At 35.2% G+C, this 24256-nt stretch overlaps 3 protein-coding genes across 6 annotated transcripts; 2 read left to right on the forward strand and 1 right to left on the reverse strand.

Moving 5' to 3' along the window:
* Positions 1–983: 983 nt before the first annotated feature.
* LOC126699899 (NADH-ubiquinone oxidoreductase chain 2) lies at positions 984–2244 on the reverse strand. Its single transcript, XM_050397867.1, is given in 2 exon segments — positions 984–1571; positions 1574–2244. Coding segments are annotated over 2 exon segments (642 nt in total). The 5' UTR covers positions 2178–2244; the 3' UTR covers positions 984–1533.
* Positions 2245–6281: 4037 nt separating this feature from the next.
* LOC126699645 (VIN3-like protein 2) lies at positions 6282–10568 on the forward strand. 4 transcript variants are annotated; one of them, XM_050397588.1, is made up of 4 exons: positions 6282–6593; positions 7390–8047; positions 8813–9180; positions 9457–10568. In XM_050397588.1, exons 1-4 carry the CDS (start codon positions 6464–6466, stop codon positions 10299–10301), a joined length of 2001 nt encoding a protein of 666 aa, XP_050253545.1. In that variant the 5' UTR covers positions 6282–6463; the 3' UTR covers positions 10302–10568. The 4 variants fall into 4 exon arrangements, with proteins under 4 accessions (XP_050253545.1, XP_050253544.1, XP_050253547.1 ...); XM_050397587.1 differs by having other exon boundaries at positions 6284–6593; positions 9454–10568; XM_050397590.1 differs by having other exon boundaries at positions 6287–6593; positions 8870–9180.
* A 10307-nt stretch (positions 10569–20875) lies between these two features.
* On the forward strand, positions 20876–23084 carry LOC126700803 (uncharacterized). The gene is made up of 3 exons (XM_050398987.1): positions 20876–21209; positions 21681–21912; positions 22603–23084. Exons 2-3 carry the CDS (start codon positions 21783–21785, stop codon positions 23082–23084), a joined length of 612 nt encoding a protein of 203 aa, XP_050254944.1. The 5' UTR covers positions 20876–21209; positions 21681–21782.
* Positions 23085–24256: the final 1172 nt, after the last annotated feature.

Here is a 24256-nt window from a genome sequence, read left to right on the forward strand (position 1 = left end):
GACAATCGGAACCTGAGAATATTTAAGGACCCGTTACCGGGTAGGGTAAAACCAACAGCACAGAGGCTCTGCAGCAACAGGAGCCACAAAGACAATTGTAGAAAGATGCCAGGATTATACTCAAACAATAGCAGCGGTACTCTCCGAAGTAAGCCCTGAAAAGAAAGGTGCTATATTATAGTAACCAGAAAAGGGCCTCGGCCCCAGATTCTATGGAGCACCTTTCCTTCCTTGCCAAGGAAGGGCAGCTGCTCGACCAAGCAACCAATTACCACCCTATGACATGGCCACTCACCTGGGAGAAAATCCTGCTCAAATCTCAATCCTAGACTTTTTCTACTGTCCTTAGGCAAGCTCAATTGTAAAGGGAAAGGCTCCAGGATTACAAGTCATGATCTAAAAAGTGATTACCCCCCAACCCTTTTACAGTTCCAGAAGCAAAGGGAGCAGCTTCAGTAGGTCCATCTCTCTAACCCAAAGGAGTTTCGGTGGAGGGTGAGGACCCGGATAGAGAGGGACCTATGGCAGTAGTTTAAGTCGGCCCAGTAGCGGAGCTAGCAGCAGCAAAGCCTTTTTTTAAGGGATAGTGAAATTCCGGATCGAAGAGATTCACCCGTAGTAGATAAGGGGCAAAGCCAGAGGCAAGGCTATAGGCGCCTCTATCTGTATGGGGGAATTTCTTGCTCAAGCTTCTCGATCTGGGAAGGAACTGCTCGCTACTACTACATACGATGCACTATTGAAAGGCTCGACCCGGCCCAGAAGAGCGATCCAGGCATTTTGAAATCGTGATCCAAAGAGAGTCCTAGTCGCCATAGTCAGAGATTTAGATGAGGTTTCTAGCGCAATTCTTTGAATCAAACGTTGAATGAAATTGATTCTTTTTTAGATATCAAAATGGAAATCGGATAGGATAGATGGATGGATCTATCTTTCTATTCATATATATTACTAAAAAAAAATAGATTTCTATAGTTAAGTAGCCCCAAATCCTTGATTTGGCCAGGAAAGACTACACTGCTTTGGGCCCAGGAAGCGAAGGGAATGAGCTCGGCTGCTTCTTCTCCACACTTATTTTTCTCCATGCCAGTTCCGCATGCGCTTCGCACGCCATTGGCGCTTTGCTCTCCTCTTATTCTTCATTGGACGGTTCGGATGGACTTCGCTGTTCTTTCCCAACTAAAATAGAAAAGGTTGTATCACATCGAGATGTCTATTCGTTTTCCGCCCCCAATGAGATGGATAATTTGTAACCCCCTATTTATACTTTTGGGCTCTACATCTTTCTGAACCGAGGCTCGGCCCGGCTTGCGTCGTTCCAACAACCGGCGGGGAGCACCTCAGTATACGATCGCACGCAGTAACTGGGAGTCCTATTACACCTAAGGCCAACTTCAATTCACCAAACCAAGGTTCATCTCGTGTAGTGATTGTGGACTCGTACAAGGATATTGAGCAGACGGTTGATGTATCAGACTCGATCCTATCTTTCGTAGCATGCATTCCCATCCGTGTCGCAACTAATTCAGTAAGCTACGTGTCCGGTGCAAGGAGAACTGCCTTCGGTCCCCAAACTTACTTACTCGTGGCAACCTTCCAATCGCCCAACGACCTATAACTCTAGTCACTACTCCCACTGGGGCTAGGAAGGAAGCCCCACAACCCAAAGCGGTGAAGAACAAATAGAATTTGCTACAAAAGCCGGCTAACGGGGGTATTCCTGCGTATGAGAACATAGTAATGGAGAAGGTAATAGCCAAAATAGGATTCGTTTTGGCTAGAGCGCCCAAATCCGCTATATATTTGACACGGGTTTGCCGTAATGCTAAAACTATAGCGAATGCATCTATCGTCATTAATGCATAAATAAAGATACCAGTTAGTAGTGATTTAATTCCTTCTATGGTTCCACATGAGAAACCAGTACGAATATAACCTACATGTCCAATTGAACTATGAGCTAGAGGTCTTTTTACTTTCGTTTGGGCCATGGCGGCCAGTGCTCCTAAGATCATAGAAGCAATGCTGCAGAAAAAGAAGATTTGTTGCAATGTAGCTCCATAGGAACCATAAATAGAAACACGTGAAATATTAGCAGAAATAGAGATTTTAGGCACAATAGAAAGGAATGCTGTAACCGGGGTGGGCGAACCCTCATAGATATCAGGTGCCCACATATATAGAGTCAAAAGAGATATGGAGTCCGAAGGGGAGGGGGGTTTTCTTCGGGGCTCAAGAGATGGAATAGATTCAGTGCCACTTTCATAATGTGACGGAAGTCCATTTGGTTGGAGGGACAATTAAGAACCAATATGGTGATGTTGATATGGCACTTGGTGAATTTGAATTGTTGTACTGTCGGTACATGCAAAGATGCTCCTCTGAAGCTGGAGTAAGGGATTGTCCACCTCACCGCCTTGAAGAGCAATGGCTTTGTTGTTTTGCACGCCTACGGAGAGAGACTCCAAAAGTACAGACGCTCAATCGAAAGAAAGAGAAATCAACTATATGTTTAACTCATGCCTTAGGAATCCCTAGACACAGGGGGTACGAGCGAATATTTTACTGGAGGGAAAGCTGGGGAAAAGCATAGTGTGAAAGAAGTAAGGTATCAAAAATAGGAGTATTGAATAATTACTCTAAAAAAATACGTAGTATTCTCTTTAAAAAAAATTAGCATAAAATATAAATGTGAAAAAAGAAAAAAAGAATTTTGAATAAACATGGAAGAAAATGGTTATATTATTTCATAGCATTAGTCTCAATGGAAAGGAGATGAAGAATCAAACTTTATAAAATATCCATTAAAAACAAAACAAAATATTATTGAAAAAAAAAAAAAAAAAAAAAAAACACACGCACACACACAAAAATAAAAAACCACTTGACTTATAGGTTATTGACAAACGCCAAACGGGAACATTATGATCTATCAGTCTCTGAGATTTTACGCCAACATGTATTGAGTGAGCCTGCGCATTTGATGGCATGACTTTTTTCTAACTTAAAATCCCTCTCTCTCTCTCTCTCTCTCTCTCTCTCTCTCACATATATATAAAAAGGACTTTTTTCTAGTTATACAAAGGGCATATGAGGAATATTCTAGGCTAAGCTTTCTTTATTATGAATTGAATTCACAACTCAGAGATCGAATTTCAGCTCAAAATGGGCTTGGCTATCCTATCCTTGACCCAGCCTTATACCAAACCCAACACCATCACTGCTTTTCTCTAATTTATAGCTGTAATGTCTTGAATGCATCACATAACTACATTCAATAATGTGTTCGAATTTTTAAGTCATGCTTTCATTAATTGGACTTTCAGTTTGTGAAGAACAGGTCGAATGACTGAATTGGATAGACCTGGAAGACCCATCACAATTTCTGATCATATTTATTTGTAAGCTTGATACACATTGGTTTTTTGGGCTTGAACCAAATTATGATGCGAAATATTGAATAGGAACTCAAACAAGTGCAACGCTTGAAGGCCTTAGTTGCACTTGCAAGTCACTGTAGTGGGCCTGCACCCTAGAAAAATTTATCTAATATCTTGTGATCCAATTGGGCTATATATCAAAAATTAAACTATCTATAGTTTCTGATATTTTGATTTGGGAAACCAATTAACTCAACTGATTACTTTTTTTTTAATTAAACAAGAAATTTGTTTTTGCAAAAAAAATAAAAAAGATTTGAGATTCAATCCCCTCCTATGCCTACACTAAAAACCAATTAATGTATTGACTTGATTATTCCGTAAAAAATAATCAATATGTAGCCGATGCCAAACTTAAAATACTACCGAATTTATATTAAAAACAAAAAATATAATTCAATATTATTCATAGTTCATACAATCCCATAAATGTTAAGAGCATAGTTTTATTTTATTTTTTTTTTAAAAGAGAATTTCAACCTATGACGTTTACTCCTAATGATAACTCTTTATCATTAGAGTAAGATACCAATTAATTTTTAATGTAGACGAGAATTGAACTTCAAATTTCTTATTTAATTATAAAAGATTTTATCGATTAAACTGACGAAAACATAAACCCTGTTATTTACACTAATTTTGTCACAATATGCCTTATAAATTATAAAAAGAAAACTGTAGTGTAAAGTGTGGACTGGTGAGACCCACATGCCGTCCATTCTGTACAAAAAAAGAAGCAGCAGAAAGATACAGATCTTAACAATCTTGATTCATTAGGTAAATGCAGGACACCTTTCTCCAAAAAAAAAAAAAAAAAAGGTGAATGCAGGACACCAATGAAAGGACTCGTATCAACTATAGACCTCGCGTCGTACACAATTCCCACACGAAAAAGGTTTGTATCACTCTCTCACGCCTTTCACCGCGCAGCAACAAATAGTGAAAGAGTCATATAACCGAAATATCGTCGACCATATCAGAGGAACTATATGTGCGCGTGGGCTTTTACTATCCTAGTAGCCAGGAGTAGGACACTAGTACATGATAATAAATTAATATAGTATGGGGAATTTTTTTTTTTTAAAGTTTTATTTTTGGGTCAAATTAAATCTTATTTTTTTAACCATTATCAATTTAAATTTCACACTTTTATTATCGTAAAGATCAAAAGCTTGTCTCACTATCCATCTAAAAAAATAAAAATAAAAAAGCTTGTCTCACTGGTTATACTCTTGTGAGAAATCTAATACCAATACACACAAAAATTATATTACTTATATTTAACAGGCAAAACTCATTGCTTTATTTCCTCACATTTAAATTTTATTTTTGGGTCAAATTAAATCTTATATTTTTAACTAATATCAATATAAATTTCACACTTTTATTATTGTAAAGATCAAAAGCTTGTCTCACTGGTTATACTCCTGTGAGAAATCTAATACCAATACACACAAAACTTACATTACTTATATTTAACACGCAAAACTCATTGCTTTATTTCCTCACATTAAAGAGAAAAAACCTTTATCAATAGGGCAAAAACTTATCTGGAAAACTAAGGGGAGTTAGTTCAATTGGTAAGGCTCAAACGTTTTGTCCAAAATGCCTAGGTTCGAGTCTCGTTGCCCACAATCCTTCTTAGTGGGCGATCTATAAGTCTAATGTAAATATTCTCCAAGGCCTGAGGTTTACCCTGGCCCTAGTATGGGGTAGCCTTCCCTCACCTAAACTTTTTATTAAAAAAAAAAAAAATTATCTAGAAACCGATAACCATTTTATGAATTTAAAATAAAATCCCACTATTATTTTGGAAGGTCAAGAAAGTTGGTGGCCTGATGGCAAAGAGTTAGTGACTAAAGCCCCAATGAACAACATCTATAACTTTGACAGAATATAGCGAAATTATTTGTTGGGTAAGTTTCAACCCACACAAAAAGTATAATGATCTAGGCACTGTCTTAAAGATAAAATTAGTGAAATAAATTTATATAATAATACTAATTTATAGTATATTAAATTGCATGTGCTCTATAAAGTTTAAACTTTCACTTTGTTTCAAAAACCCGTGCTCATACTTTAGAATGTCTCATGAATTCTTATTGATAAATAGAAAACGTGGATGTAATAAATGAAATTCATCAACCCCATGTCAATTTTTTTTTTTAGAAAGAACCCCATATCAATTTGACAGTATACAACATGACATGGTATTAATTATGTCACCGTCTATAAATGAGAGTGATAAGAACATACGTAGAATTTTTATTTTTTTTTATAAAACATATTTAGCGTAAGAACTAGTGAACTACATTGAAATATGTCAAAGTGAGTTCCAGTTAATCAGTTCAATTAGTAAAGTTTTTAATGATTGAATAAGAGATTTAAAATTCATTTTCCGAAATGAACGTCATAAGCTGAAAATCACTAAAAAAAAAAAAAAGATGGCAAAATTTTTTGGCTTCTCAAAAAAAAAAAAAAATTTTGAAATATGTCAAAAGGACCTTATAACCGAATTGACACCTTCTCATACATCAAGTGCTTGAAAGTCTTAGGAGAAAAATGTTCGTTCAGCATGACAATAATTATCTTTAAAAAAAAATTCATCGAAATATTTGAAAATATAAATACATTTTTTAATAAAAAATTAAGGTTGATAACCAAATATGGTTAAAGTATGAGGTCACAACTTTTATGATGTAACTTTTAAAAGCGAAAAAATATCTTTCAATAATTATCCTAATCATAGCCGTGGTAGTAGTGAAATACTAAATGAGAATTTGAGACAGTAGTATCCTATGAGTAATGTTAGGGACGCATAAAGCAGTAGTGAATTTGGGTGTGGATTAGGGTGCGTGCTAGTATAAGAGTCATATTACATCACGCACGAACGGTAGCCAAAAAATATATAATAAAAAAAAAGAAGTAAAAGAAAAAAATTAGCCTCAAGCAAACTGAAAGCAAAGACCGAAGAGAATGGTTTTGATGATACTTGATTTCTCTCTCACACACTCACATTATTGATGAGTCTTGTTTTTTCTCCACAAACTCTCTCTCTTTCCACAGCTTTGAGTTTGAGTCCTCTGTTTCATGTTTTAAAAACTCTAACTAAACCCGAAGAGAGGTTTTCAGGCATGGAGTCGGTTTTCTCAGGTTAGTGTTTGAAATCTTTTCTGGGTTTTTGTTCTTTCACAGCCATTATTATTTTGGAGTCTTTTCCATAATGTATAATGTATTTGGTGGTGGTTACGTGGTTAGAGTTATTTTGTCTCTGGCTTTCAGCTTTGATTTTTTATTTATTTATTTTTTTTCAGTCTTATAATAATTATTGTTCTTGCAAAATGTATGTCAAAAATTAGTACTTCAATTAATGATTGAGCTCTAGCTCAAATGAGACTTCATCATCCTTCAGTATTAATGGCATGGAAGATAATGTCATGGGTTGGAGCATAATTTACTAGTTAAAAAAAAAAAGGTTAAAATTTTGAGTTGTGAATTTTAAGTTGCATATCAAATGAGAGTTTTGGGGCATATATTTGAGAGTGTCTTGAACAACTGATAATTTTCTGTCCTTTAGACAAATATTAAGCAATAAAAATCAGGACTTGAATGAATGAACATCTCTCAGACACACTATTTGTATTTTCATGTTAAGGGAGCAAATAAAGCAATGCAATAATAGGAAGAAATTTATGAAAATAAGTGGATACATTGGTAAAGATCATGTTCAAGCATTTGGTGATGGGTCTTTGGAGTTGTGGGTGTTGTGCATTTTCGTTTTCAATTTTACCATTGCTAAATGAACAATTGATTGGAGAATGTGAACAACAACTTTTTCCTTCCTAGGTTCATTGAGAGTTATATTCAGAGTCATGTTAAAACTTCATCTACACATGACATTTGCGATATGAAGTTCAACTTAGATTTTTTTTTTTTTTTTTTTTTGAAGGTTGTATACTTGATCCTGAAAAATGTAGCCGGCTAAGCTTGGGAGAGAAAAGAGAGCTAGTCCATGAGATTGCCCAATGGCCAAAAGATGCCCCGGAGATGCTTCAATCCTTTACCCGCCCGGAGCTTCTTGAAATCATCTGTGCTGAAATGGGAAAAGAGAGGAAGTACACAGGATACACAAAATCTCAAATGATAGGACACCTTCTAAAGTTAGTTTCCCAGAATTCGAAGAGGAGCGATACTGATAATTCTCCTGCCTTTTCTCCAGCTCATATTGGTCATAAAAGGAAAAGGAACATAGGGCCCCCGTCTCGACAATTGACTGACCTGAATCATGTTCCTCTGGAGAACAATGAAGAAGAACATGCTAAAATCCTGCTCTGTCAGAATGTTGCGTGTAAAGCTACTTTGAATCCAGAGGATGCTTTTTGCAAGAGATGTTCTTGCTGCATCTGTCATCGTTATGATGATAACAAGGATCCTAGTCTGTGGTTGACCTGTGGCTCTGATGCTCCTTATGACCTGTGTGGATTGTCATGCCATTTGGAATGTGCTTTGAAGCATGAAAGAGCTGGTATTATGAAGAATGGATGTCATACAAAGTTGGATGGAAGCTTCTATTGTGTTTCTTGCGAAAAAATCAATGGGCTAATGAGGTAAGTAGTTTTTCAGCAGCACTAATGAACACTGAACATCTCAATAAAAAACTTGTGAGCTTCTAACTCGGTGAATAATTTGTAGTACTAGATGCACAGAAGCAACCAAAGACAAGAAACCCAACTACTAGTTGATTTTTTTTTACTGTACAGTACTACTTTAGAACATGAACGTTTGCTCACACATGGAGAACGTTACTACCAGCTCTATTTTTTACTTCCCCAGCAAGTTGAAGCACCTCAGTGGGCACTCACAAGAACATTTTTGGCAAATAACATATACCTTTTAACCATACATATTTGTGCAGGTACTCACAAGGTTATGGAACTCCTTATACGTTGATCAGGCCAGTTCATATTGGTGTGAAATGATACAATGTCCAATTCAACTGCCTTAACATATATAAATATGATGTCCAACAAACTTACTCATTAGGGTGTCTGACATTGAGTGTCCTTTAATGTACGTTCAGCTGCCAGGTGCACACCAAATTTAGGTTAGTTGGGGTCAAGGATGAGAAATTGAGTGAACCAACCTAATCCAAAAGCAAACTTTATGAAGACACTTTTATGTTACAATTTGTATGTTTTATGATATCTGATACTTTAGAATGCATTGCATGATCATGGAACTCTTTATACAGTTTACATGCTGATTTACATTGATCTAACCAAACATGAATTGAGTGAACCAACCTAATCCAATAGCAAAAGACGCTGTCAGTACTTCACATTGCTACTCACTTATCTGGTTAATTGATCCAGACCATCTGCTTTTAGTACCAAGAGAACAGGGTCATGGATTGCTAATTGGTTTTGTAGAACTTGGAGAAAACAAATGTTAATTGCCAAGGAAGCCAGAAGAGTGGATGTACTGTGCCTACGATTATCTTTGGCTTACAAGATTCTCATGGGAACAACACTATACAAAGAAGTTCAGAAGACAGTGGAAAATGCAGTGAATATACTGAACGATGAAGTGGGGCCTCTGGATCAGGTATGCACAAGTATGGCACGAAGCATTGTCAACCGACTCTCCTGTGGTTCTGAGGTTCAGAAGTTGTGTGCTTCTGCACTAGAATCTTTTGATTCAATATTTTACCCTGATTATGAGGAAAAGAAAAATCCAACTGGTAAGCTCCTTATGTTTTTGAATTTGAGGTCTCAATTTTCTTATAAAATGCCTTCATATATATATATTAAGATTGGGAAGTCATGCTGGCATCATAAAGTCATAAACATAGTCACTGTAATTGTAAACGTAGACATGGGATCAATTTTTGAGTTTTTGAATCTGAAATAATAGCGTCTCTATATTAATGTGAAGAATAAAGTCACCTTTTTCTTGAATCATTTATAATGTGCATTAATTTTTCCCTTATGATGTTTGGTTGAAATATTTTTAGCAGCTTGTCAAATCCAATTTGAAAAGTCCACCTCTACCTCAGTGACCATTGTGCTAGAATATGAAGATCATCTGTTGAAAAACTTCCTAGGCTGCAGGCTGTGGCATCGCGAGTCTGTCATGAAGGATTATCCAGACCAACCCACTTTCATTGTATTTAGGCCACAGAAGATTTTCCATATACTCTATCTTCAACCTTCAACTGAATATTTCTGCAAGGTTTCTTTGTTTAGCAGCACTGAGATATTGAGTATTTCAGAAGCTAAATGGGTGACATCTCCATCAGGTGGAACCTTTTTCAGGGCTTTAGATAATGGAAAGGCAGAACATGCAATAATAGCTCAAAATCATCCTCAGGTGGAGTCAACAAAGTCTAGTAACAAGTTACCAAACCAAGCAAACCACACTGCAAAGCTTCAGCCATTGTATGACTTCAACAAGAGCCAGTGTGACGGGTATCATTTGCTGCCTCCTTTCATTGAAGCCGCATCTTCAGTAAGCCCCAAAGCGGTTTCTCCTTCCACACCTTGTAAACCTAGTGGAATGGGGGCAGTTCCGGTTATGGGTTGTAAAAGACCTGAGGAGAGTGATTATGAACACTCTGTGCGAGTAGTCAAATGGTTAGAGCATGAAGGGCACATGGATGAAGATTTTAGAGTAAAATTTCTGTCTTGGTTCAGCCTCAGGGCTACAGAGCAAGAGAGAAACGTGGTTAATGTCTTTGTGCATGTTTTGCTTGATGACCCTCCAAGTTTAGCTGGACAGCTTATACATACCTTCATGGACAAGATATCAAGCGAACAAAAGCCAGTTTCTAGGCATGGGCTTTGCTTCAGGTTGTGGCACTAAATGTTGAATAGGGGATTATTATTAGTTACATGAGATTTAGGAGTAACCAAGATATGTAGGTTTTTATTGGCAAAACATGATATAGATTTGGCTTTGATTTATATTTCTCATTATCAGTTAATTTTTAGAATGTCAGCTTTAAAATGTACATATAGAATGGCAGAAATATATTGTTTGGTATGACATCTAACCCTAGTTTGAAATACTCCAACATTAGAGCTGGAGAAACAGGGATTTACAAATAGTGATTGGGTTCTGATTGGTGGAGGTTTGTGATTTGTGTGGTTTTGACTGGTTGTGTGTGAATGGGCATGGTTGCGTGTGGAGGAGCCTGAGTATGGTAGAACTTGGTTGTTTAGTTCAGTGTAGCAGGGGTTTAGCATGGTGGATCTTGGCTTTGCTGAGTTGTGATTTGTGACTGTTGGTGTTGGATGAAAATTGCTATAAAATATTGGATTGGAGAGCTATAATGGCTCTCTAGGTTTGGAGAGTTCTGTTAGCATGTCATTTGCCTATGCATATTTTTTGAATTTAGCTTTGCACAATTTGGAGAGAAATAGATGTTGGCTCATCTATTGGAGGTGTCCTTAAGGGACAGTCTCACTTGCAATGAAAATGAGGATAAACAACCGCGGGGGGTGGGGTTTATACGTTGTGAGAGGATGTATATATCTAATGCATGAGATACCTTTTCATTCTTTAGACCCTTCGAAATGTATTTTGAGCCAGCTTAAGAAATGCTTAAGTCTGTGTTATTTACTAAGAAACACATTTTATTGTAACAGCTTCCTGAAGGTTCCAAGCACTTAAAAGTATTTTTTTGTTCTCTTTGTCATACTTGATTAACTTACGACTAGTTGTGTAATACCAAAAAGAGATCTAGGATTCGTCTATACCTAAAAGAGAGGCATGTAGGAGTTTTTTTTTTTTTTTTTTTTCAAAGGGATGTAGGAGTTGAGTTTATGAAAATTACCTGCAAGAGAAAATTCCTAAATAAATAGGCAAAAGCCCAAAACCTTGGGTCCAAAGTGGAGGCTCGGGTCTTTTTTTGGGGTAATATAAGTAGGCAAAACTTATTGCATTGACAATTTTAAAAGTAATGCTAGGTACATAAAAAAAAATTCTTATAACTTTTACAACAACTTGTCACATGATGTGAGTGATGAAGATTAAGAGGCCGTTTGGTTTGTCAACTGAAAACACAGTGTTCAGTGTTTAAACACTGAATGCTAGTGTCCAAAATTTGAAACAATATGTTTGGTGATAGAGTTTAAAATAGGGCTGTTTGGAAATGGTTGCTCAAAAACCCCTGTTTGAGCAATATTTTTTGAAACATGCTCGACTCACATTTTAAACAATGAACAGACGTTTCTGATGGCACAACGGTAATAAAAATTGAATTCAGCTTTCACTGTGCCCGGACCCACTGATCAGCTTTTTTCTAAAGTTTGTCTCCTCTCCTCTCTACTCTCATCTCTTCAGTCTTCACGCCCCAAAGAATATCATCAGTCTTCACGCCATCAGTCTTCACGCCCCAAAGAATATCATCTCATCTCTCCTCTCCTCTCTACTCTCATCTCTACAAAGAATATCACAGTCCGAACTCCATTACTCCTCTCACCCACTTCCATTACTGCTCTGACCCAGCGGCATTCCACCTCACCCCTCACGGATCCGACGCCATTACTCCTAACAGTAGCTTCATTAACGCGTCAAAATCCCACACACACATCATTTGGAAGAAACCCCTATGAATCACAGTAATCCCTTTCTCCCAATTAATTCCTCACCAACGACGCTCTGTTGCTAAGGAAAAGGCAACTCACACAGTCTGAAGGGGTCGGTCAGGTAAGGTTTTTAATTTTGTTAATTACTTGTTTCAACTTTCTTTCACATCCCAACAGATCATTTCACATTAATTCATGTTAGGGCTTCTTTTAATCCCATATATTCTTTCAGATGGACACCTCACTCCCTTCCTCATCCACCTCTCGAGTGCATTACAGAGCATCTGCTTCCTCCTCTGCTTCCTCTTCTGACCGTGTTCCCTTACTGGTACGTCTGTGTAATATATAGTGAATCATGCTTCTAAGTTCTGTTTTAATCTTCTAAGCACCCAAACCCTCCTGCTAAGACCGTTGATACTCAGTCTGTTTTAGATTTGGGTTTGTCAAAAATTTGGGTTTTTCTTTATTTTTTTGTGACTTTTCTTTAATTATATGTTGATGATTATTGAATGCATGTAGAGAAGATGTTTGTTGAAAGGTTTCTTAGAGGATAAATGGGTTGTTTTGGGGTCTGGGTTTATCTATTTGTTATGGGTTATTGAGTTCTTGTGTTGGATTTTTGTTTCTGAGTTTGTATGGATATTGGGTTCATGATCTGCACCTTCTGTTAGATGGGATTTTTTAGTGTATTGGGTTTTTGGGGGCATGCCTTCACTAATTCAAAATGGCTGAATGATGTACTTCAGACAACAGTCACATCCCTACCCATCACAATTTCAGATCACTCACCACTTTTGTTAGATACTAAGACTATCATAGTTGTTTTTTTATTTAAATTTTAAAAAGGCCGTTTCATTTTGAAGCAATGTGGTTGCTAAATTAACCCTATGTAAAAATGTAGTGCAAGATGCTTGAAAAATAAAAGTAAATGATTCCCCTACATTAACTTAATACCGTGTCCATAAAAATAAAAGTTACAAAGGCTGCACTCAAAGAATGAAACAATAATGTCATAGAGAATTATAAGGATAACTCAGAGACTGTTGTCAAATAATCAAAAACTCAATCTGACCATGGGCTAAATAAATGAGTGTGCCCTTGGCACAGATGTGTGTCACTCCCAAGTCCAAACTAATTAAATTCCATCTAAACAGTATCATGTTAGAATTAAAAACACAAATCTGAGCTTTTAAAACTACTGGAATTAGTGAAGTAACCTCAATATATAAATTTAAATCGAAATAGAGTTTCTTATCATTAAACAAGCATCTTGCTTATCATATAACCTAGAGGGCAGTAGTATACTTACATTAATAAGAATCAAGATTTATTGGATAGAGATTTTGAGCAAATGTACAAGAAACTATATACGAAACAGATTTTTTTTGGAGTTGAAATTATATTCTTCAGTTTGTGAAAAATATATAAGGTCAAGATAAAGATATTTAAGGTCACGTGTAGTCATTGAGACGAAACAATTCTTCAGTTTGTGAAAAATATATTCAATTTCCTCTTACAAATTTTGGAGTTGAAAATTGAAAACACATAGCTGATCTTTTTTTTTTTTTTTTTTTTTCTTTTTTAATATTTCTTTTTCTATATATCTATATCGTTTATACATGTTCCCTTACTGGTACGTAGCTGATTGAAAAAATCTCTTCATTTTGTGGCTTGCTGATGTATGCTTGTTCTGTGTTATGGTTTAATGTTTTCGTTGAAGTAGAAAGGGAGTATGTATAAACGGTCATGTGAGAGAGAGACTTCAACTATTATATAGGTTTCCCATCCCCTGCAAATGTCTCCAAACATTTTAAAATCCAGTACATGAAAATAACTTATACAATACACTGTTGGTCTATTTTAGTTGCCAAAAAGTGGAAGATTCCTAAAACTACCATTTTAATCCCAGATAGCTACAAGCTCCCTCAGGAAATAAATGAAGCATAAGTCAAATGTGGGTAATCACAAACTGTGAAAAAAACCTGCATATACAAAAAATTAAGTGAGAACTTCTTAAATGGTAGTTCTATTCTTAAATTAAGTCATTATCAAAATTTTCTTTTCTTGAAATTATAAGTGCATGAAAAAATGAATGTGGTAATTCACAACTAAGATTTCTGTTGGCCTGCTTGAACTTGGTGTTGCTAATGCTGCTAACCTCTTTGGAGGTTCTTGTTGTTTTGAGTGTACTATTATCCTGACTGTGTTGACTCTCTTGTTGTTTTGAGTCTGGCCTTTTGGCTGGACTGTGTGTTGTTGTTGATGGTAGTTCCAACTTCTCAGATTTACGTACAATCTTTGAAGCTTCACTTCTGTGTATGATAATTGAAAAATAGTATTGTGCATTCCTTGAAAAAATTCAAAGTAGTATAATTGCTTCTTTATGTCATGAACCAAAAAGGCTTTAGCTTTGGTTTGATACATTAACCTTTCAACATATATTCAACTATAAATTTATAATATGCTCCTATGCCTTCATAAATATACAATGCCACTACAAGTTGAGCTAAAACTGATGTGTATAGAATGTGTATCTTTGTATTTTTCCTTTATATGGGGTGAATTTTCTCTTATATGCCTGCTGCTTAGGTCTAGTAGTAAGTTAAGGATTTTAAATCCATATCATAGAAGACCATTTTACGAGTCTATGTAAGTATACCAACATGTATTTAGATGGATGATGCCGAGGATAAGAAGTGGCCTGAAGCAGTTGAGAGACATTTTATTGATATCTTGTTAGAAGAGGATCCTAAAGGGAATATGCCCCAAGGCCAATTCAAGTCTGGAACTTGGACAACAGTTGTCAATGAGTTTAACAAGCGTGCGTCTAAAAGTTACACCAAGGCACAACTTACACAAAAATATCAACGACTGAAACAGAGACACCGCACATTCTCCCAGCTCATCGCACGTACAGGAATGGGATGGGACCCCATTTCAAATACGGTGACGGCCAGTGACGATGCTTGGGCTGCTACATTTGCGGTAAGTCCTTAAATCTGACTTAAACATCAAAAATATTAGGTTTATTGGCTTATGAGTGTATTAATAATAGTGGCTTTAAATAGTTGTTTTGTAGCATTTTCCCATGATGATACTTTTAGGAATGGAATAAAATCTGACTTATATATGGGGTTTACTGTGGGTTTAATGGGGTTTAATGTGACTTATAAATTCTGACTTATATCTTTGACTTATATTATTCATCTGTGAAATTACTCAATGTCTACAATTTCCTAAAAAACCTTTTTGGCTTTCTGAAATTTGGAATAAAGAGTGCTGTTATACGGTTATTATAAATTAGCCATCTACTTTGTATTGGGTTTTATATCAATAAAACATCTAACCCAATATATATGGTTGTTAATAGGTCAATCATAGATTCAAGGAGTTCAAGAGAAAGGGGATGAGACACTATGAGCTGTTGGGCACTCTTTTCAATTCAAACACAGCCACGGGTTTCCTCCAAATGTCATCTGCCCAACTAGCTCCCAATAGTGATGAAGAGAGAGAACTTGATGCAGCCTTTCTATTTGAGGGGGTACATGTCAATGTCAGCATCGATGGTTTGGATGACGTGGAGGAGCTGCCCACACCGAGTGAAGCCCAAAGCCGGAGGCAAGCTGAAAAGCAGCTAGCTAAACCGTCTCATTCAAGTGGAAAAAGGAAGAAAGGGCACTCCCTTGAATCCATGACTGAGGCAATATGGGGTTTTACTGACATGAGGAACCGTCGGGGGAAAAAGTCCATCGACACTGGAGACTCTGCTATGGGGGCTGCCAATGAGTCAGTTACAGCAGCTGTAACTCTTCTGAACCAGCACACCGATGTCGATCATGTCACGTATTGCAAGGTCGTGCAGGAGCTTCATAATGCCAAGAGTAGAGCCGCTTTTTTTGCCATGACGGTTGATAGAAGAAGGGCCTGGATTGAGTTTATTGGGGGTGGATTGCAGTAGTGGAGGTTGTGGTTGACAGTCTAGGAAGTTAATTGATGATGTGCGCCGTGTAGACAGCCTAGGAAGTTAATTAGTACTCTTAGTTTGGCTTAATGTGAATACGCAAAGTTTGTATTATGTTAATACTATGAACAATGTTTGCATTATGCCTTCCTTTATTATGTTAACCTCCTTGGGACATGTATGGTATTTATGTAAGAAATATGTTTTGTGGTTGTTGTGTCTTCTATGAATTTCTAACTTTGGTGACATATATATACATACATATATATATATATATATATGTATATATATATATATATATATTTAAAAAGTAAGTTGCTGCATTCCATTTTGTAAATTTCTTTTTTGTGTCACATATCTGCTTCAGACGTTGTCAGCTATTTTAAGAATGTAGTATTTTATTGAGCATACAAGTGACATTGGCTGGAATGAGTATTTGGGTTATCCTTTCTCTTTTGTTAGTTATTTGTAGTTTTGGTGGAATTAGTTTGAAAGCAGCACATGAATTGTCTGCAAATTTTGTATACAACTTTGGCTAATAAAAGGATTGTAATTTCTATGAAATCTGCAGGTATGAGAGAGCCACATCTGTTATAATTGATCCAGGTCTATATAGCTTGCATAAATCAGGTGCATTTTGGGTCTCAGAGCAAAGGAGTGTACCATCTGCATATACGATATTTACAGGTGAGGATTTTTGTTTATTGCCTCTCATTACTAAATCTTCATGCCTCCACAACCAGCTTTAGCTTTCAGGTATTCCTTTTTATAAATCTTTGTTTCATTCTTTGTTAATTATGATTTGATTTTGCTGGAAGTATCAGTTTCTTCGTTGAAAAATTTTAGATTAAGTCTCCCTTTTTCTGCTTTATGTAAGCTTTATTAATTTTGTTTCTTGTTGCTGGTTTTTTGTTTGTGTTGCACAAATATCAACTTCTTAATTAGAGGTTAGAGTGTGTTCTTTCTCTTCTTCACTAATAATAGTGGAACTACTATGGAAGTGGGGTTGGGTTTGGATCCTTCCAGCCTGTCCTTATTGATCTTATAAAACCAAGAAAAGATAGATGCATTTGCTTGCATTCACTTCTATTATTTTGTGAACATTGTAACAAGTTAAAAAATTGAGCTAACATTGTCTCTGGGTGTGTATTTGAGCTTTGACCTGCTTTTGTAGACTTTGAAATGATTTATTTTCTAGTAATTAGAAGGGTGTACTGAAGTTTGCTTTCAGACCACTGTTCACAGATGTTCACTAATTTCTTATTCTTTTCCTTTCTTCTGCTTTGCATGCATTTCTAGGTGAATAAAGTATATCAACCTGACTGTCATACGTTCTAGGAATCTGTTTTGTTAATGAGTTTGCTGTCAGGATTGGGATACTCACTACTGTACTTATATATATTCTCATTTTTTTAGGTACAATTTGATCAGCCTTTGACAAATAATCCGGAGAACAGTCAAGTGCCCAGAAGCCAATTGTTGCCTCTAAGAAGAAAAAAAGTAAATAAACTTTCAGCACTTTACATTACTTGAATGAAATTACTACATTTATATCTTGAAGTCAAAAGTTTAACATTGGGCAACCTCTCAAGATTTAAAGAATGGATATATTATCATAGATTCACCTTTTCTTCTTTGATTGCCTGAATTGAGTATTATTAACAAGTATGTGCGTAGGTGATGCTTGAATGTAAACATGCATGAATATAATCATGATTGTATCAATTTATATGTGTGTATAACACACGCTTATGATAGGAAATAAGTTAATATTGATGCCAAGAATATGGGAAACAGGTCAAAATAAGTTGATATTGAATTATTGATGCCAATAATAAGCTAGTGTTTTAATTTTTTTTGTATTATAAAAGATATTGCAAAATGCAGACTTTGTTTTTATTTTTATTAATCTGTGGTTAGAAATTTACTTAATCTACCCCACTGGCTTGGCTAGTGGCTACCACTCGGGTCGAGCCCCATCATACCAAAACCTTATGGCTTGAGAGTACACCATCCCACCTAGCTAACAGGAGGATGTGTTTTATTTTTAATTTTTTTACCTTATACTGTAGAACAACTTTTTTTTTTTTTTTTAAGAATTGATTTTGCTCAATTTTGCTTTTTTAACTTGTCCCCATACTAAAATTTTGGCTCCAACACTATTAGCAACATTTTGAAGGTTGACTCTTCAATAGTGACCATTTGCATTTTTAACAGTTCGGAATCATTTTGTTCTCTATTCTTTCGTGTCTTATATGAATGAAGAGTATAATGCTAGTGCATTGGCAGTTCCAAGATTATTTTTTAGGGGATTAATAAGAAACAAAAATTATACAAAATTTAAAATAAAAGAGAACTTGAATATATTGACATCAAAAAAAATATTTAGTAAAAAAAAAAAGACATCACCAAAAAAAAAAAATACATAAAGTTTTACAATTGCTTTCTATGATGTTTTATATACAGAAATTGTTAAATGATTTCTTTATTATCAATCCTCCAAGCTATATATTTTTCAATTTATACAGTTAAGCAATCATTCATCTATTGATCTCTCATTAATTCATTAGACTTATTAATTTTTTTCCCAAATTTTAAATCAAATTGGTTTGTAATTTCTTTTTTCTTTTCTTTTTTTTTTTTTTGTTTAAAAATGCTAGGATATTGTTAATAGAATCATATTCAAACTTATTTTAGTTGGGTTTAAAAAAAATCCATTAGTTGAGTTTAAAAAAAAAAAATCCATGATGAAGGTGTTCAAAATTTTATTTAAGGGACGTCAAAATATATATATATATATATATATTTATTTATATATATTGGCCAGCAGGAGGTTCATTTGAACCCCTGAGCTCCAAGTGGAGCCCTCCATGTGCTAGGTGGGGAAGACTACAATAATGTAAGGTGAAGGATTATTTGGTGTGATGTGTGACTATCCGAGCAAGTGAAATGAAAATAAATAATTTATTTAAAAAAAAAACTGTAACTACGTGGAAGATTACTGGCTGCAAAAAATTTGACACGGATATTAATTAAAAGTGAAAAGAATTTATTGAAAAACAAAAAACAAAAACATCGAGAGAGAGAGAGAGAGAGGACATGCATGAACTCTCCTAAAAGAGACAGAAGAGCTATTATTGCATGCTTTGCATCGGTCTGGCTGCTACTTATAAAAAACATGGAAATGGACACTAGTGGTTACTGTTTGTAACTTTGTATGGAATATTTTCCGGTTTGTTTTGGTTAGATGGGAGAAAAATGTTATGTTAACGATATTTTTATAACCTTTTTATAATAAATATATCTTCTATGATAAATATATATTAAATAGTAAATTGTTATTAATAAATAAAAAATAATTAAAATGTTATGAACGTAACACTTCTTTAAATTAATTTAATAATTAAATTTTATCATTTTTCAAATGCTTGAGTTAAGGGACAATTGATTAGTGATAAATTAAATTATTAAATTAAGTTTTGGTGACAATCAATAATAATGTATCAATTTAAGAATATAAATTAAATAAGAGTGTAGTCGTAGAATTAAAAAATAAATAAAATTTTATCAAAAATTAAAATAAAATAAAAAATGAAATGTCCCGCCTTACTCTCAAAATCTAGTCTCGTTTGTACTTGACTTAAAAATAAAGATTTTAAAATGATAGCCATAGTTCTTATCCCTCCCCAAGATACATGGCCTATTAAATGCTACCCAATGCCGAACACATAAATCATCATATACACATTCCTTCTTTTGCGTCATTCTGTTATTAAACAATGTTAAGGATAAAAAAAATTATTACAAAAAATCATTACATTTTATGCTTTTTGATAGGTTAAGGAGGAAGTCAGGTGAACTCATACTTAATCTTGTCTATAGTAACTTGTCAATTGTATCCATAGAGTATTCCATGTATAGTAGTCAATTACTGCGGAGGCTCCTTCAACTAATTAAGCCATAACAAACTAATGGAATCCATTTACTTTTTTGAAAAGGTAATACTATTTTGTTCATATGTTGTATTTGAGTATAAGCCAATAATAATAATAATAATAATAATAATATCATTTTGAAGAAAATATATTAAATGAAATCATTTTAAATTTTCGAAATTTTTAAAAAAACTAAACCAAAGATAATATGTAAAATTATCAATGTCATAATAATCTCTTACAAATATTTCTTTGCTATTCCTTAAATTAGGTCTTCTTGTGTTTGACAAACCATATTTGTCTTGAAGTCGTAAAGGTTTAATATTGTTTGGATTATATGGTGAGATGAATTTATCAAACACTTGCCTCCAAGGTTGGCCACATATCCACTTGATGGACTTACATATTTTTGCCATTAGAAAGGGGTTAACTCACAATTTTTATTTTATTAAAATATTAACATCATTAAAAGAAAAGGAAAAAAAAAAAAATCATAGTGTACTCTACGAAGTAAAGCAATTTGTTCAATGTTTAGTAAGTCCAGAATGTAGAATTAGCGAAGGCACCTACATTTTTTTAGGCTGCAAGGTTCATGTGATTGTAGGATCTATCATAAAAAATCCCTTGAGAAGCAGGTTTCTATACATAGAGCAATATAGATATATATACATAAAGCGATATATATATATATATGTACTTCTTTATAGTGGCTGATGTGAACTTAATGGCTGCCCACAGGTGTGATTCAGTTATGACCGACACCAATTCAGATCGTGATTCAGGCATGGCTGAGTCCGATTCAGATGAGTACGATAGTGAGGTGGAGCTCGAGATTGCCACAACCTATGTTCAGCTGTGTATAGAGTACGTGCAAAAGTACGACATGAAGCGACCTAGGTGCACTAGTATCCTGAGTGGGAGGTCATATGTGATTGAAGTACTAGAAGGAAATCCCCAAGTGTCTTATGACATATTCCGCATGGACAAGACCATTTTTAGACACTTGTGTAATGAGTTGAAGCGGCTGCACCTATTAGAGGAGGACACTGGTTGGGTTTCAGTTGAGGAGTCCGTTGGGACAGTGCTATATATCGTCGGACACAACGCTGACTACCGGGTAACTGCCAACCGCTTCTAACATTCTCTCGAGACCATTCAAAGGCGGTTCCGGCGTACCTTACGTGCTATCCATGCTTTGGGATGTATCATCATCCGGCCCGACGTTGATGCAGCTGAGCTCCCTCAATCACTTCGAGGGAATGGGAAATATTATCCATGATTTGAGGTATGCTTTGATTTTTCCTTTTTTAGTTCTTAGCTAAATTATCCTTGTGATGAAATTCAATTGTGAAAGATCTATAATAGAGAATAGAAAGAAAACAATATGAAGTATGAAAGAGTTCTGAAGTATTTCTAGTTTTTTTAATTTGAGGTTGATTGACAAATATTAAATAAAGTAGACAAGTTAACATATCAAAGTTGATGTAGACAACCTTGAGTACACAAACCATTGAAAAAATTCCAATGTCAAATGCAAGTACTACGTCCAACCGTGACTATTGGTTATATGAATTGTTAAAAATGTTCCAATATCTCTAGCTACATACCTAGGTAGTTGGACAGAATTGTTCAGCCTGTAAAATTGGATACATACATTTTTGTACTAGCAAACTTCACTTTGGTGAACTTCATATTGTTCACACTATATTGCACATAAATTTAATTTATTAATTACAGCTACCTATTTTTTTAACAGAAATGTGTGGGGGCTATCGATGGGACGCATATAAGTGCTTCTGCCCCATCCGGTAGGACTACCGCATTTAGAGATAGACGGAGTGATATCACCCAAAACGTGATGTGTGCATGCAACTTTGACATGCGGTTTACATATGTGCATTCGGGATGGGAAGGGAGTGCAAATGATTCACGAGTCATGCAGGATGCACTTGGACATGCCAAGTATGAGTTCCCTTGGCCGCCTAGAGGTAAAAAAAAAATTTCCGCATTTGATTTTTGATTTGATCATTGTTGCATCTGACTTCGCATTTCCAAAGTATTTTGTAGCATAGTACAGATGTGAAAAACTATTCAAAATGGGATTATGGAGTAGTAGGATGAAATTCTTGTCTATGATAATTCTCAAAAAGGGTGTGAATCTTTGTGGGTTGTGTGGTTTTGTCATATTTTTTTAAATCTCATGTCACATATTTTATTCATGAATGTCTTTTCATAGGTTTGGTTAAATTTAGATATTTACGTTAGTTCACTTAGAAATCCAAACTGAGGTCAATGAGTTTGTAACTACTTCATATTTTGTCCTTTGTGTAAAAAAAAAGAATACCTTGTATACACTGCACTTGATTGGTAGCTAGGTAATTTTATTATATCTAAACTAATTCACTCAATACACGAATTGTGTGATTCACATTTAGCACTCTATATCATGGATAAAAGGCTGTGTAAAAGTTTGTAATGTCACTCAGAAAATTTGCTTTCATGGAGTAGTAAGTTATAGTCAATCACTGCATGGTCACTCATTATTTAAGCTGACATCAAAAAACTTTAGTGCATGGTTCGTATACATACATGTATAGATACACTTCCGTAGTAAGGAACTAGCAAGAATAGTTGTGTTGGGTAACATTAATTGGCAATGGTTATCACTCGTATTGCAGGATCGTACTACCTCGTTGACTCGGAGTACGCAATAGGCAGTGCATTCCTCCCCCCACACAAGTCCACACGCTACCATGCCCAAGAGTTTCGGGGTGCGAACTGGCAACCTAGTACCCCACAAGAGTTGTTCAATTATAGGCATTCCTCATTACGGATGGTGATTGAACGATGCTTTGGCGTCTTGAAGGCGAGGTTCCCTATTTTGACTGGAATGCACTCCTTCTCTATCTCTAGACAACGGCTGATTGTGACTGCTTGCTGTGCATTGCACAACTTTATTCGCATGTATAATCGGGCAGATGAATTGTTCCATGTGTGGAAAGGATCATTTGTGCGTAACAGAGACGCAAACCTAGTAGGAGCTGCACGCGTAGGCAATGGGGGCACTGAAGAAGCTTTTAATTCTCGGGCACAACGAGCAATGTCAGAGTATCGTGATGTGATAACTGCTGCTATGTGGGCAGATTACATTGTTCAATGATTGAGCTTTTTGGGCATTATTTTATTAAAATGTGGATGACATGGAACTTTGTATAAGTCTAGATGAAGATTACTGTGTTTTGTTGTTGTTATAGGTTTGTATAACGGGGTAGTGAGCCTCTTTAATTTGGACTGCAACGGCTCTTACTGTTGTTTTTGGTGAATTTAATGGCTGCCCATGAAGCTGGATTGTCAACATATATTAGTCACTTTTTGAATGGCTTTCACAAAATTACACTACTCTCCCTCTTTTTGAAAAGCTAGATTCTATTTTGTCCCAAATACATATATCCTTTATAGGATTTTAGTGATAATACTTGTTACATTTGTTTATGTTCAAAGAAAAAAAAAATCCTACTTAATTATGATCAATATTTTTGTCACAAAAACATTGAGTACATTATTATCAATTAAAAAAATTGTTTGCAAAAAATTAATTAGTTATTTTGCATCATCACCAAAAGTAAGAAGAATGATTTTCAAATGAAAAGATAAAATATCAAATAATAGAAACTTAAAAACAAATATGCATTAATTGATATTTAAACATAAGAAATACCTCACTTATATTAATTGACTTAGGCGAATATTGAGCCAGTTTTGCTAATAAGAGGGGAGGTCTGCTTAATTGGTTTGCCAAGGGTTGCAAAGGGACTGGTGTGTTTTGTGTGTGTATGTGAAAATGTATTATGCCTGACCCCAGTGGTAAAGAATTGTAACTGAATACATGCTTTGTGTTTATGACATCTTTTTTGTTTTTCTCCTTTTTGCAGGTATCACTACTCCATGAATCAAAGTTAATGCTTTGTTGGCTCTCTTTTCTGGTTACTATAAAAATATGATTAGCTATTGTCAACGTGGTTGGAGAGAGGATGGGTAGCCTTGGATCAACAGATAATAATAGATTATTATTATTAATAAGAACTTCTTGGGTTATTTCCTAGTCTCATGATTGATGATTATGTAATGTATTGTTCTTTAATTTCTATGAATTAAACTTATTTATTATACTAAAGAATATATTGCGGGCTTAGTTACATTTTTTTCATTCCTTCGGATATCTCAGCATCATCATTTGCGAGTACGACAGAGAAGCTAAGCGTAAGTGGATATAGAGGCAATATCCTGACAATGAACGGCCTATATTCAAGTATATATACTTACTATCATCAA

Source organism: Quercus robur, chromosome 9 (genome assembly GCF_932294415.1).
Source record: "Quercus robur chromosome 9, dhQueRobu3.1, whole genome shotgun sequence".
Classification (NCBI taxonomy): Eukaryota; Viridiplantae; Streptophyta; class Magnoliopsida; order Fagales; family Fagaceae; genus Quercus; species Quercus robur.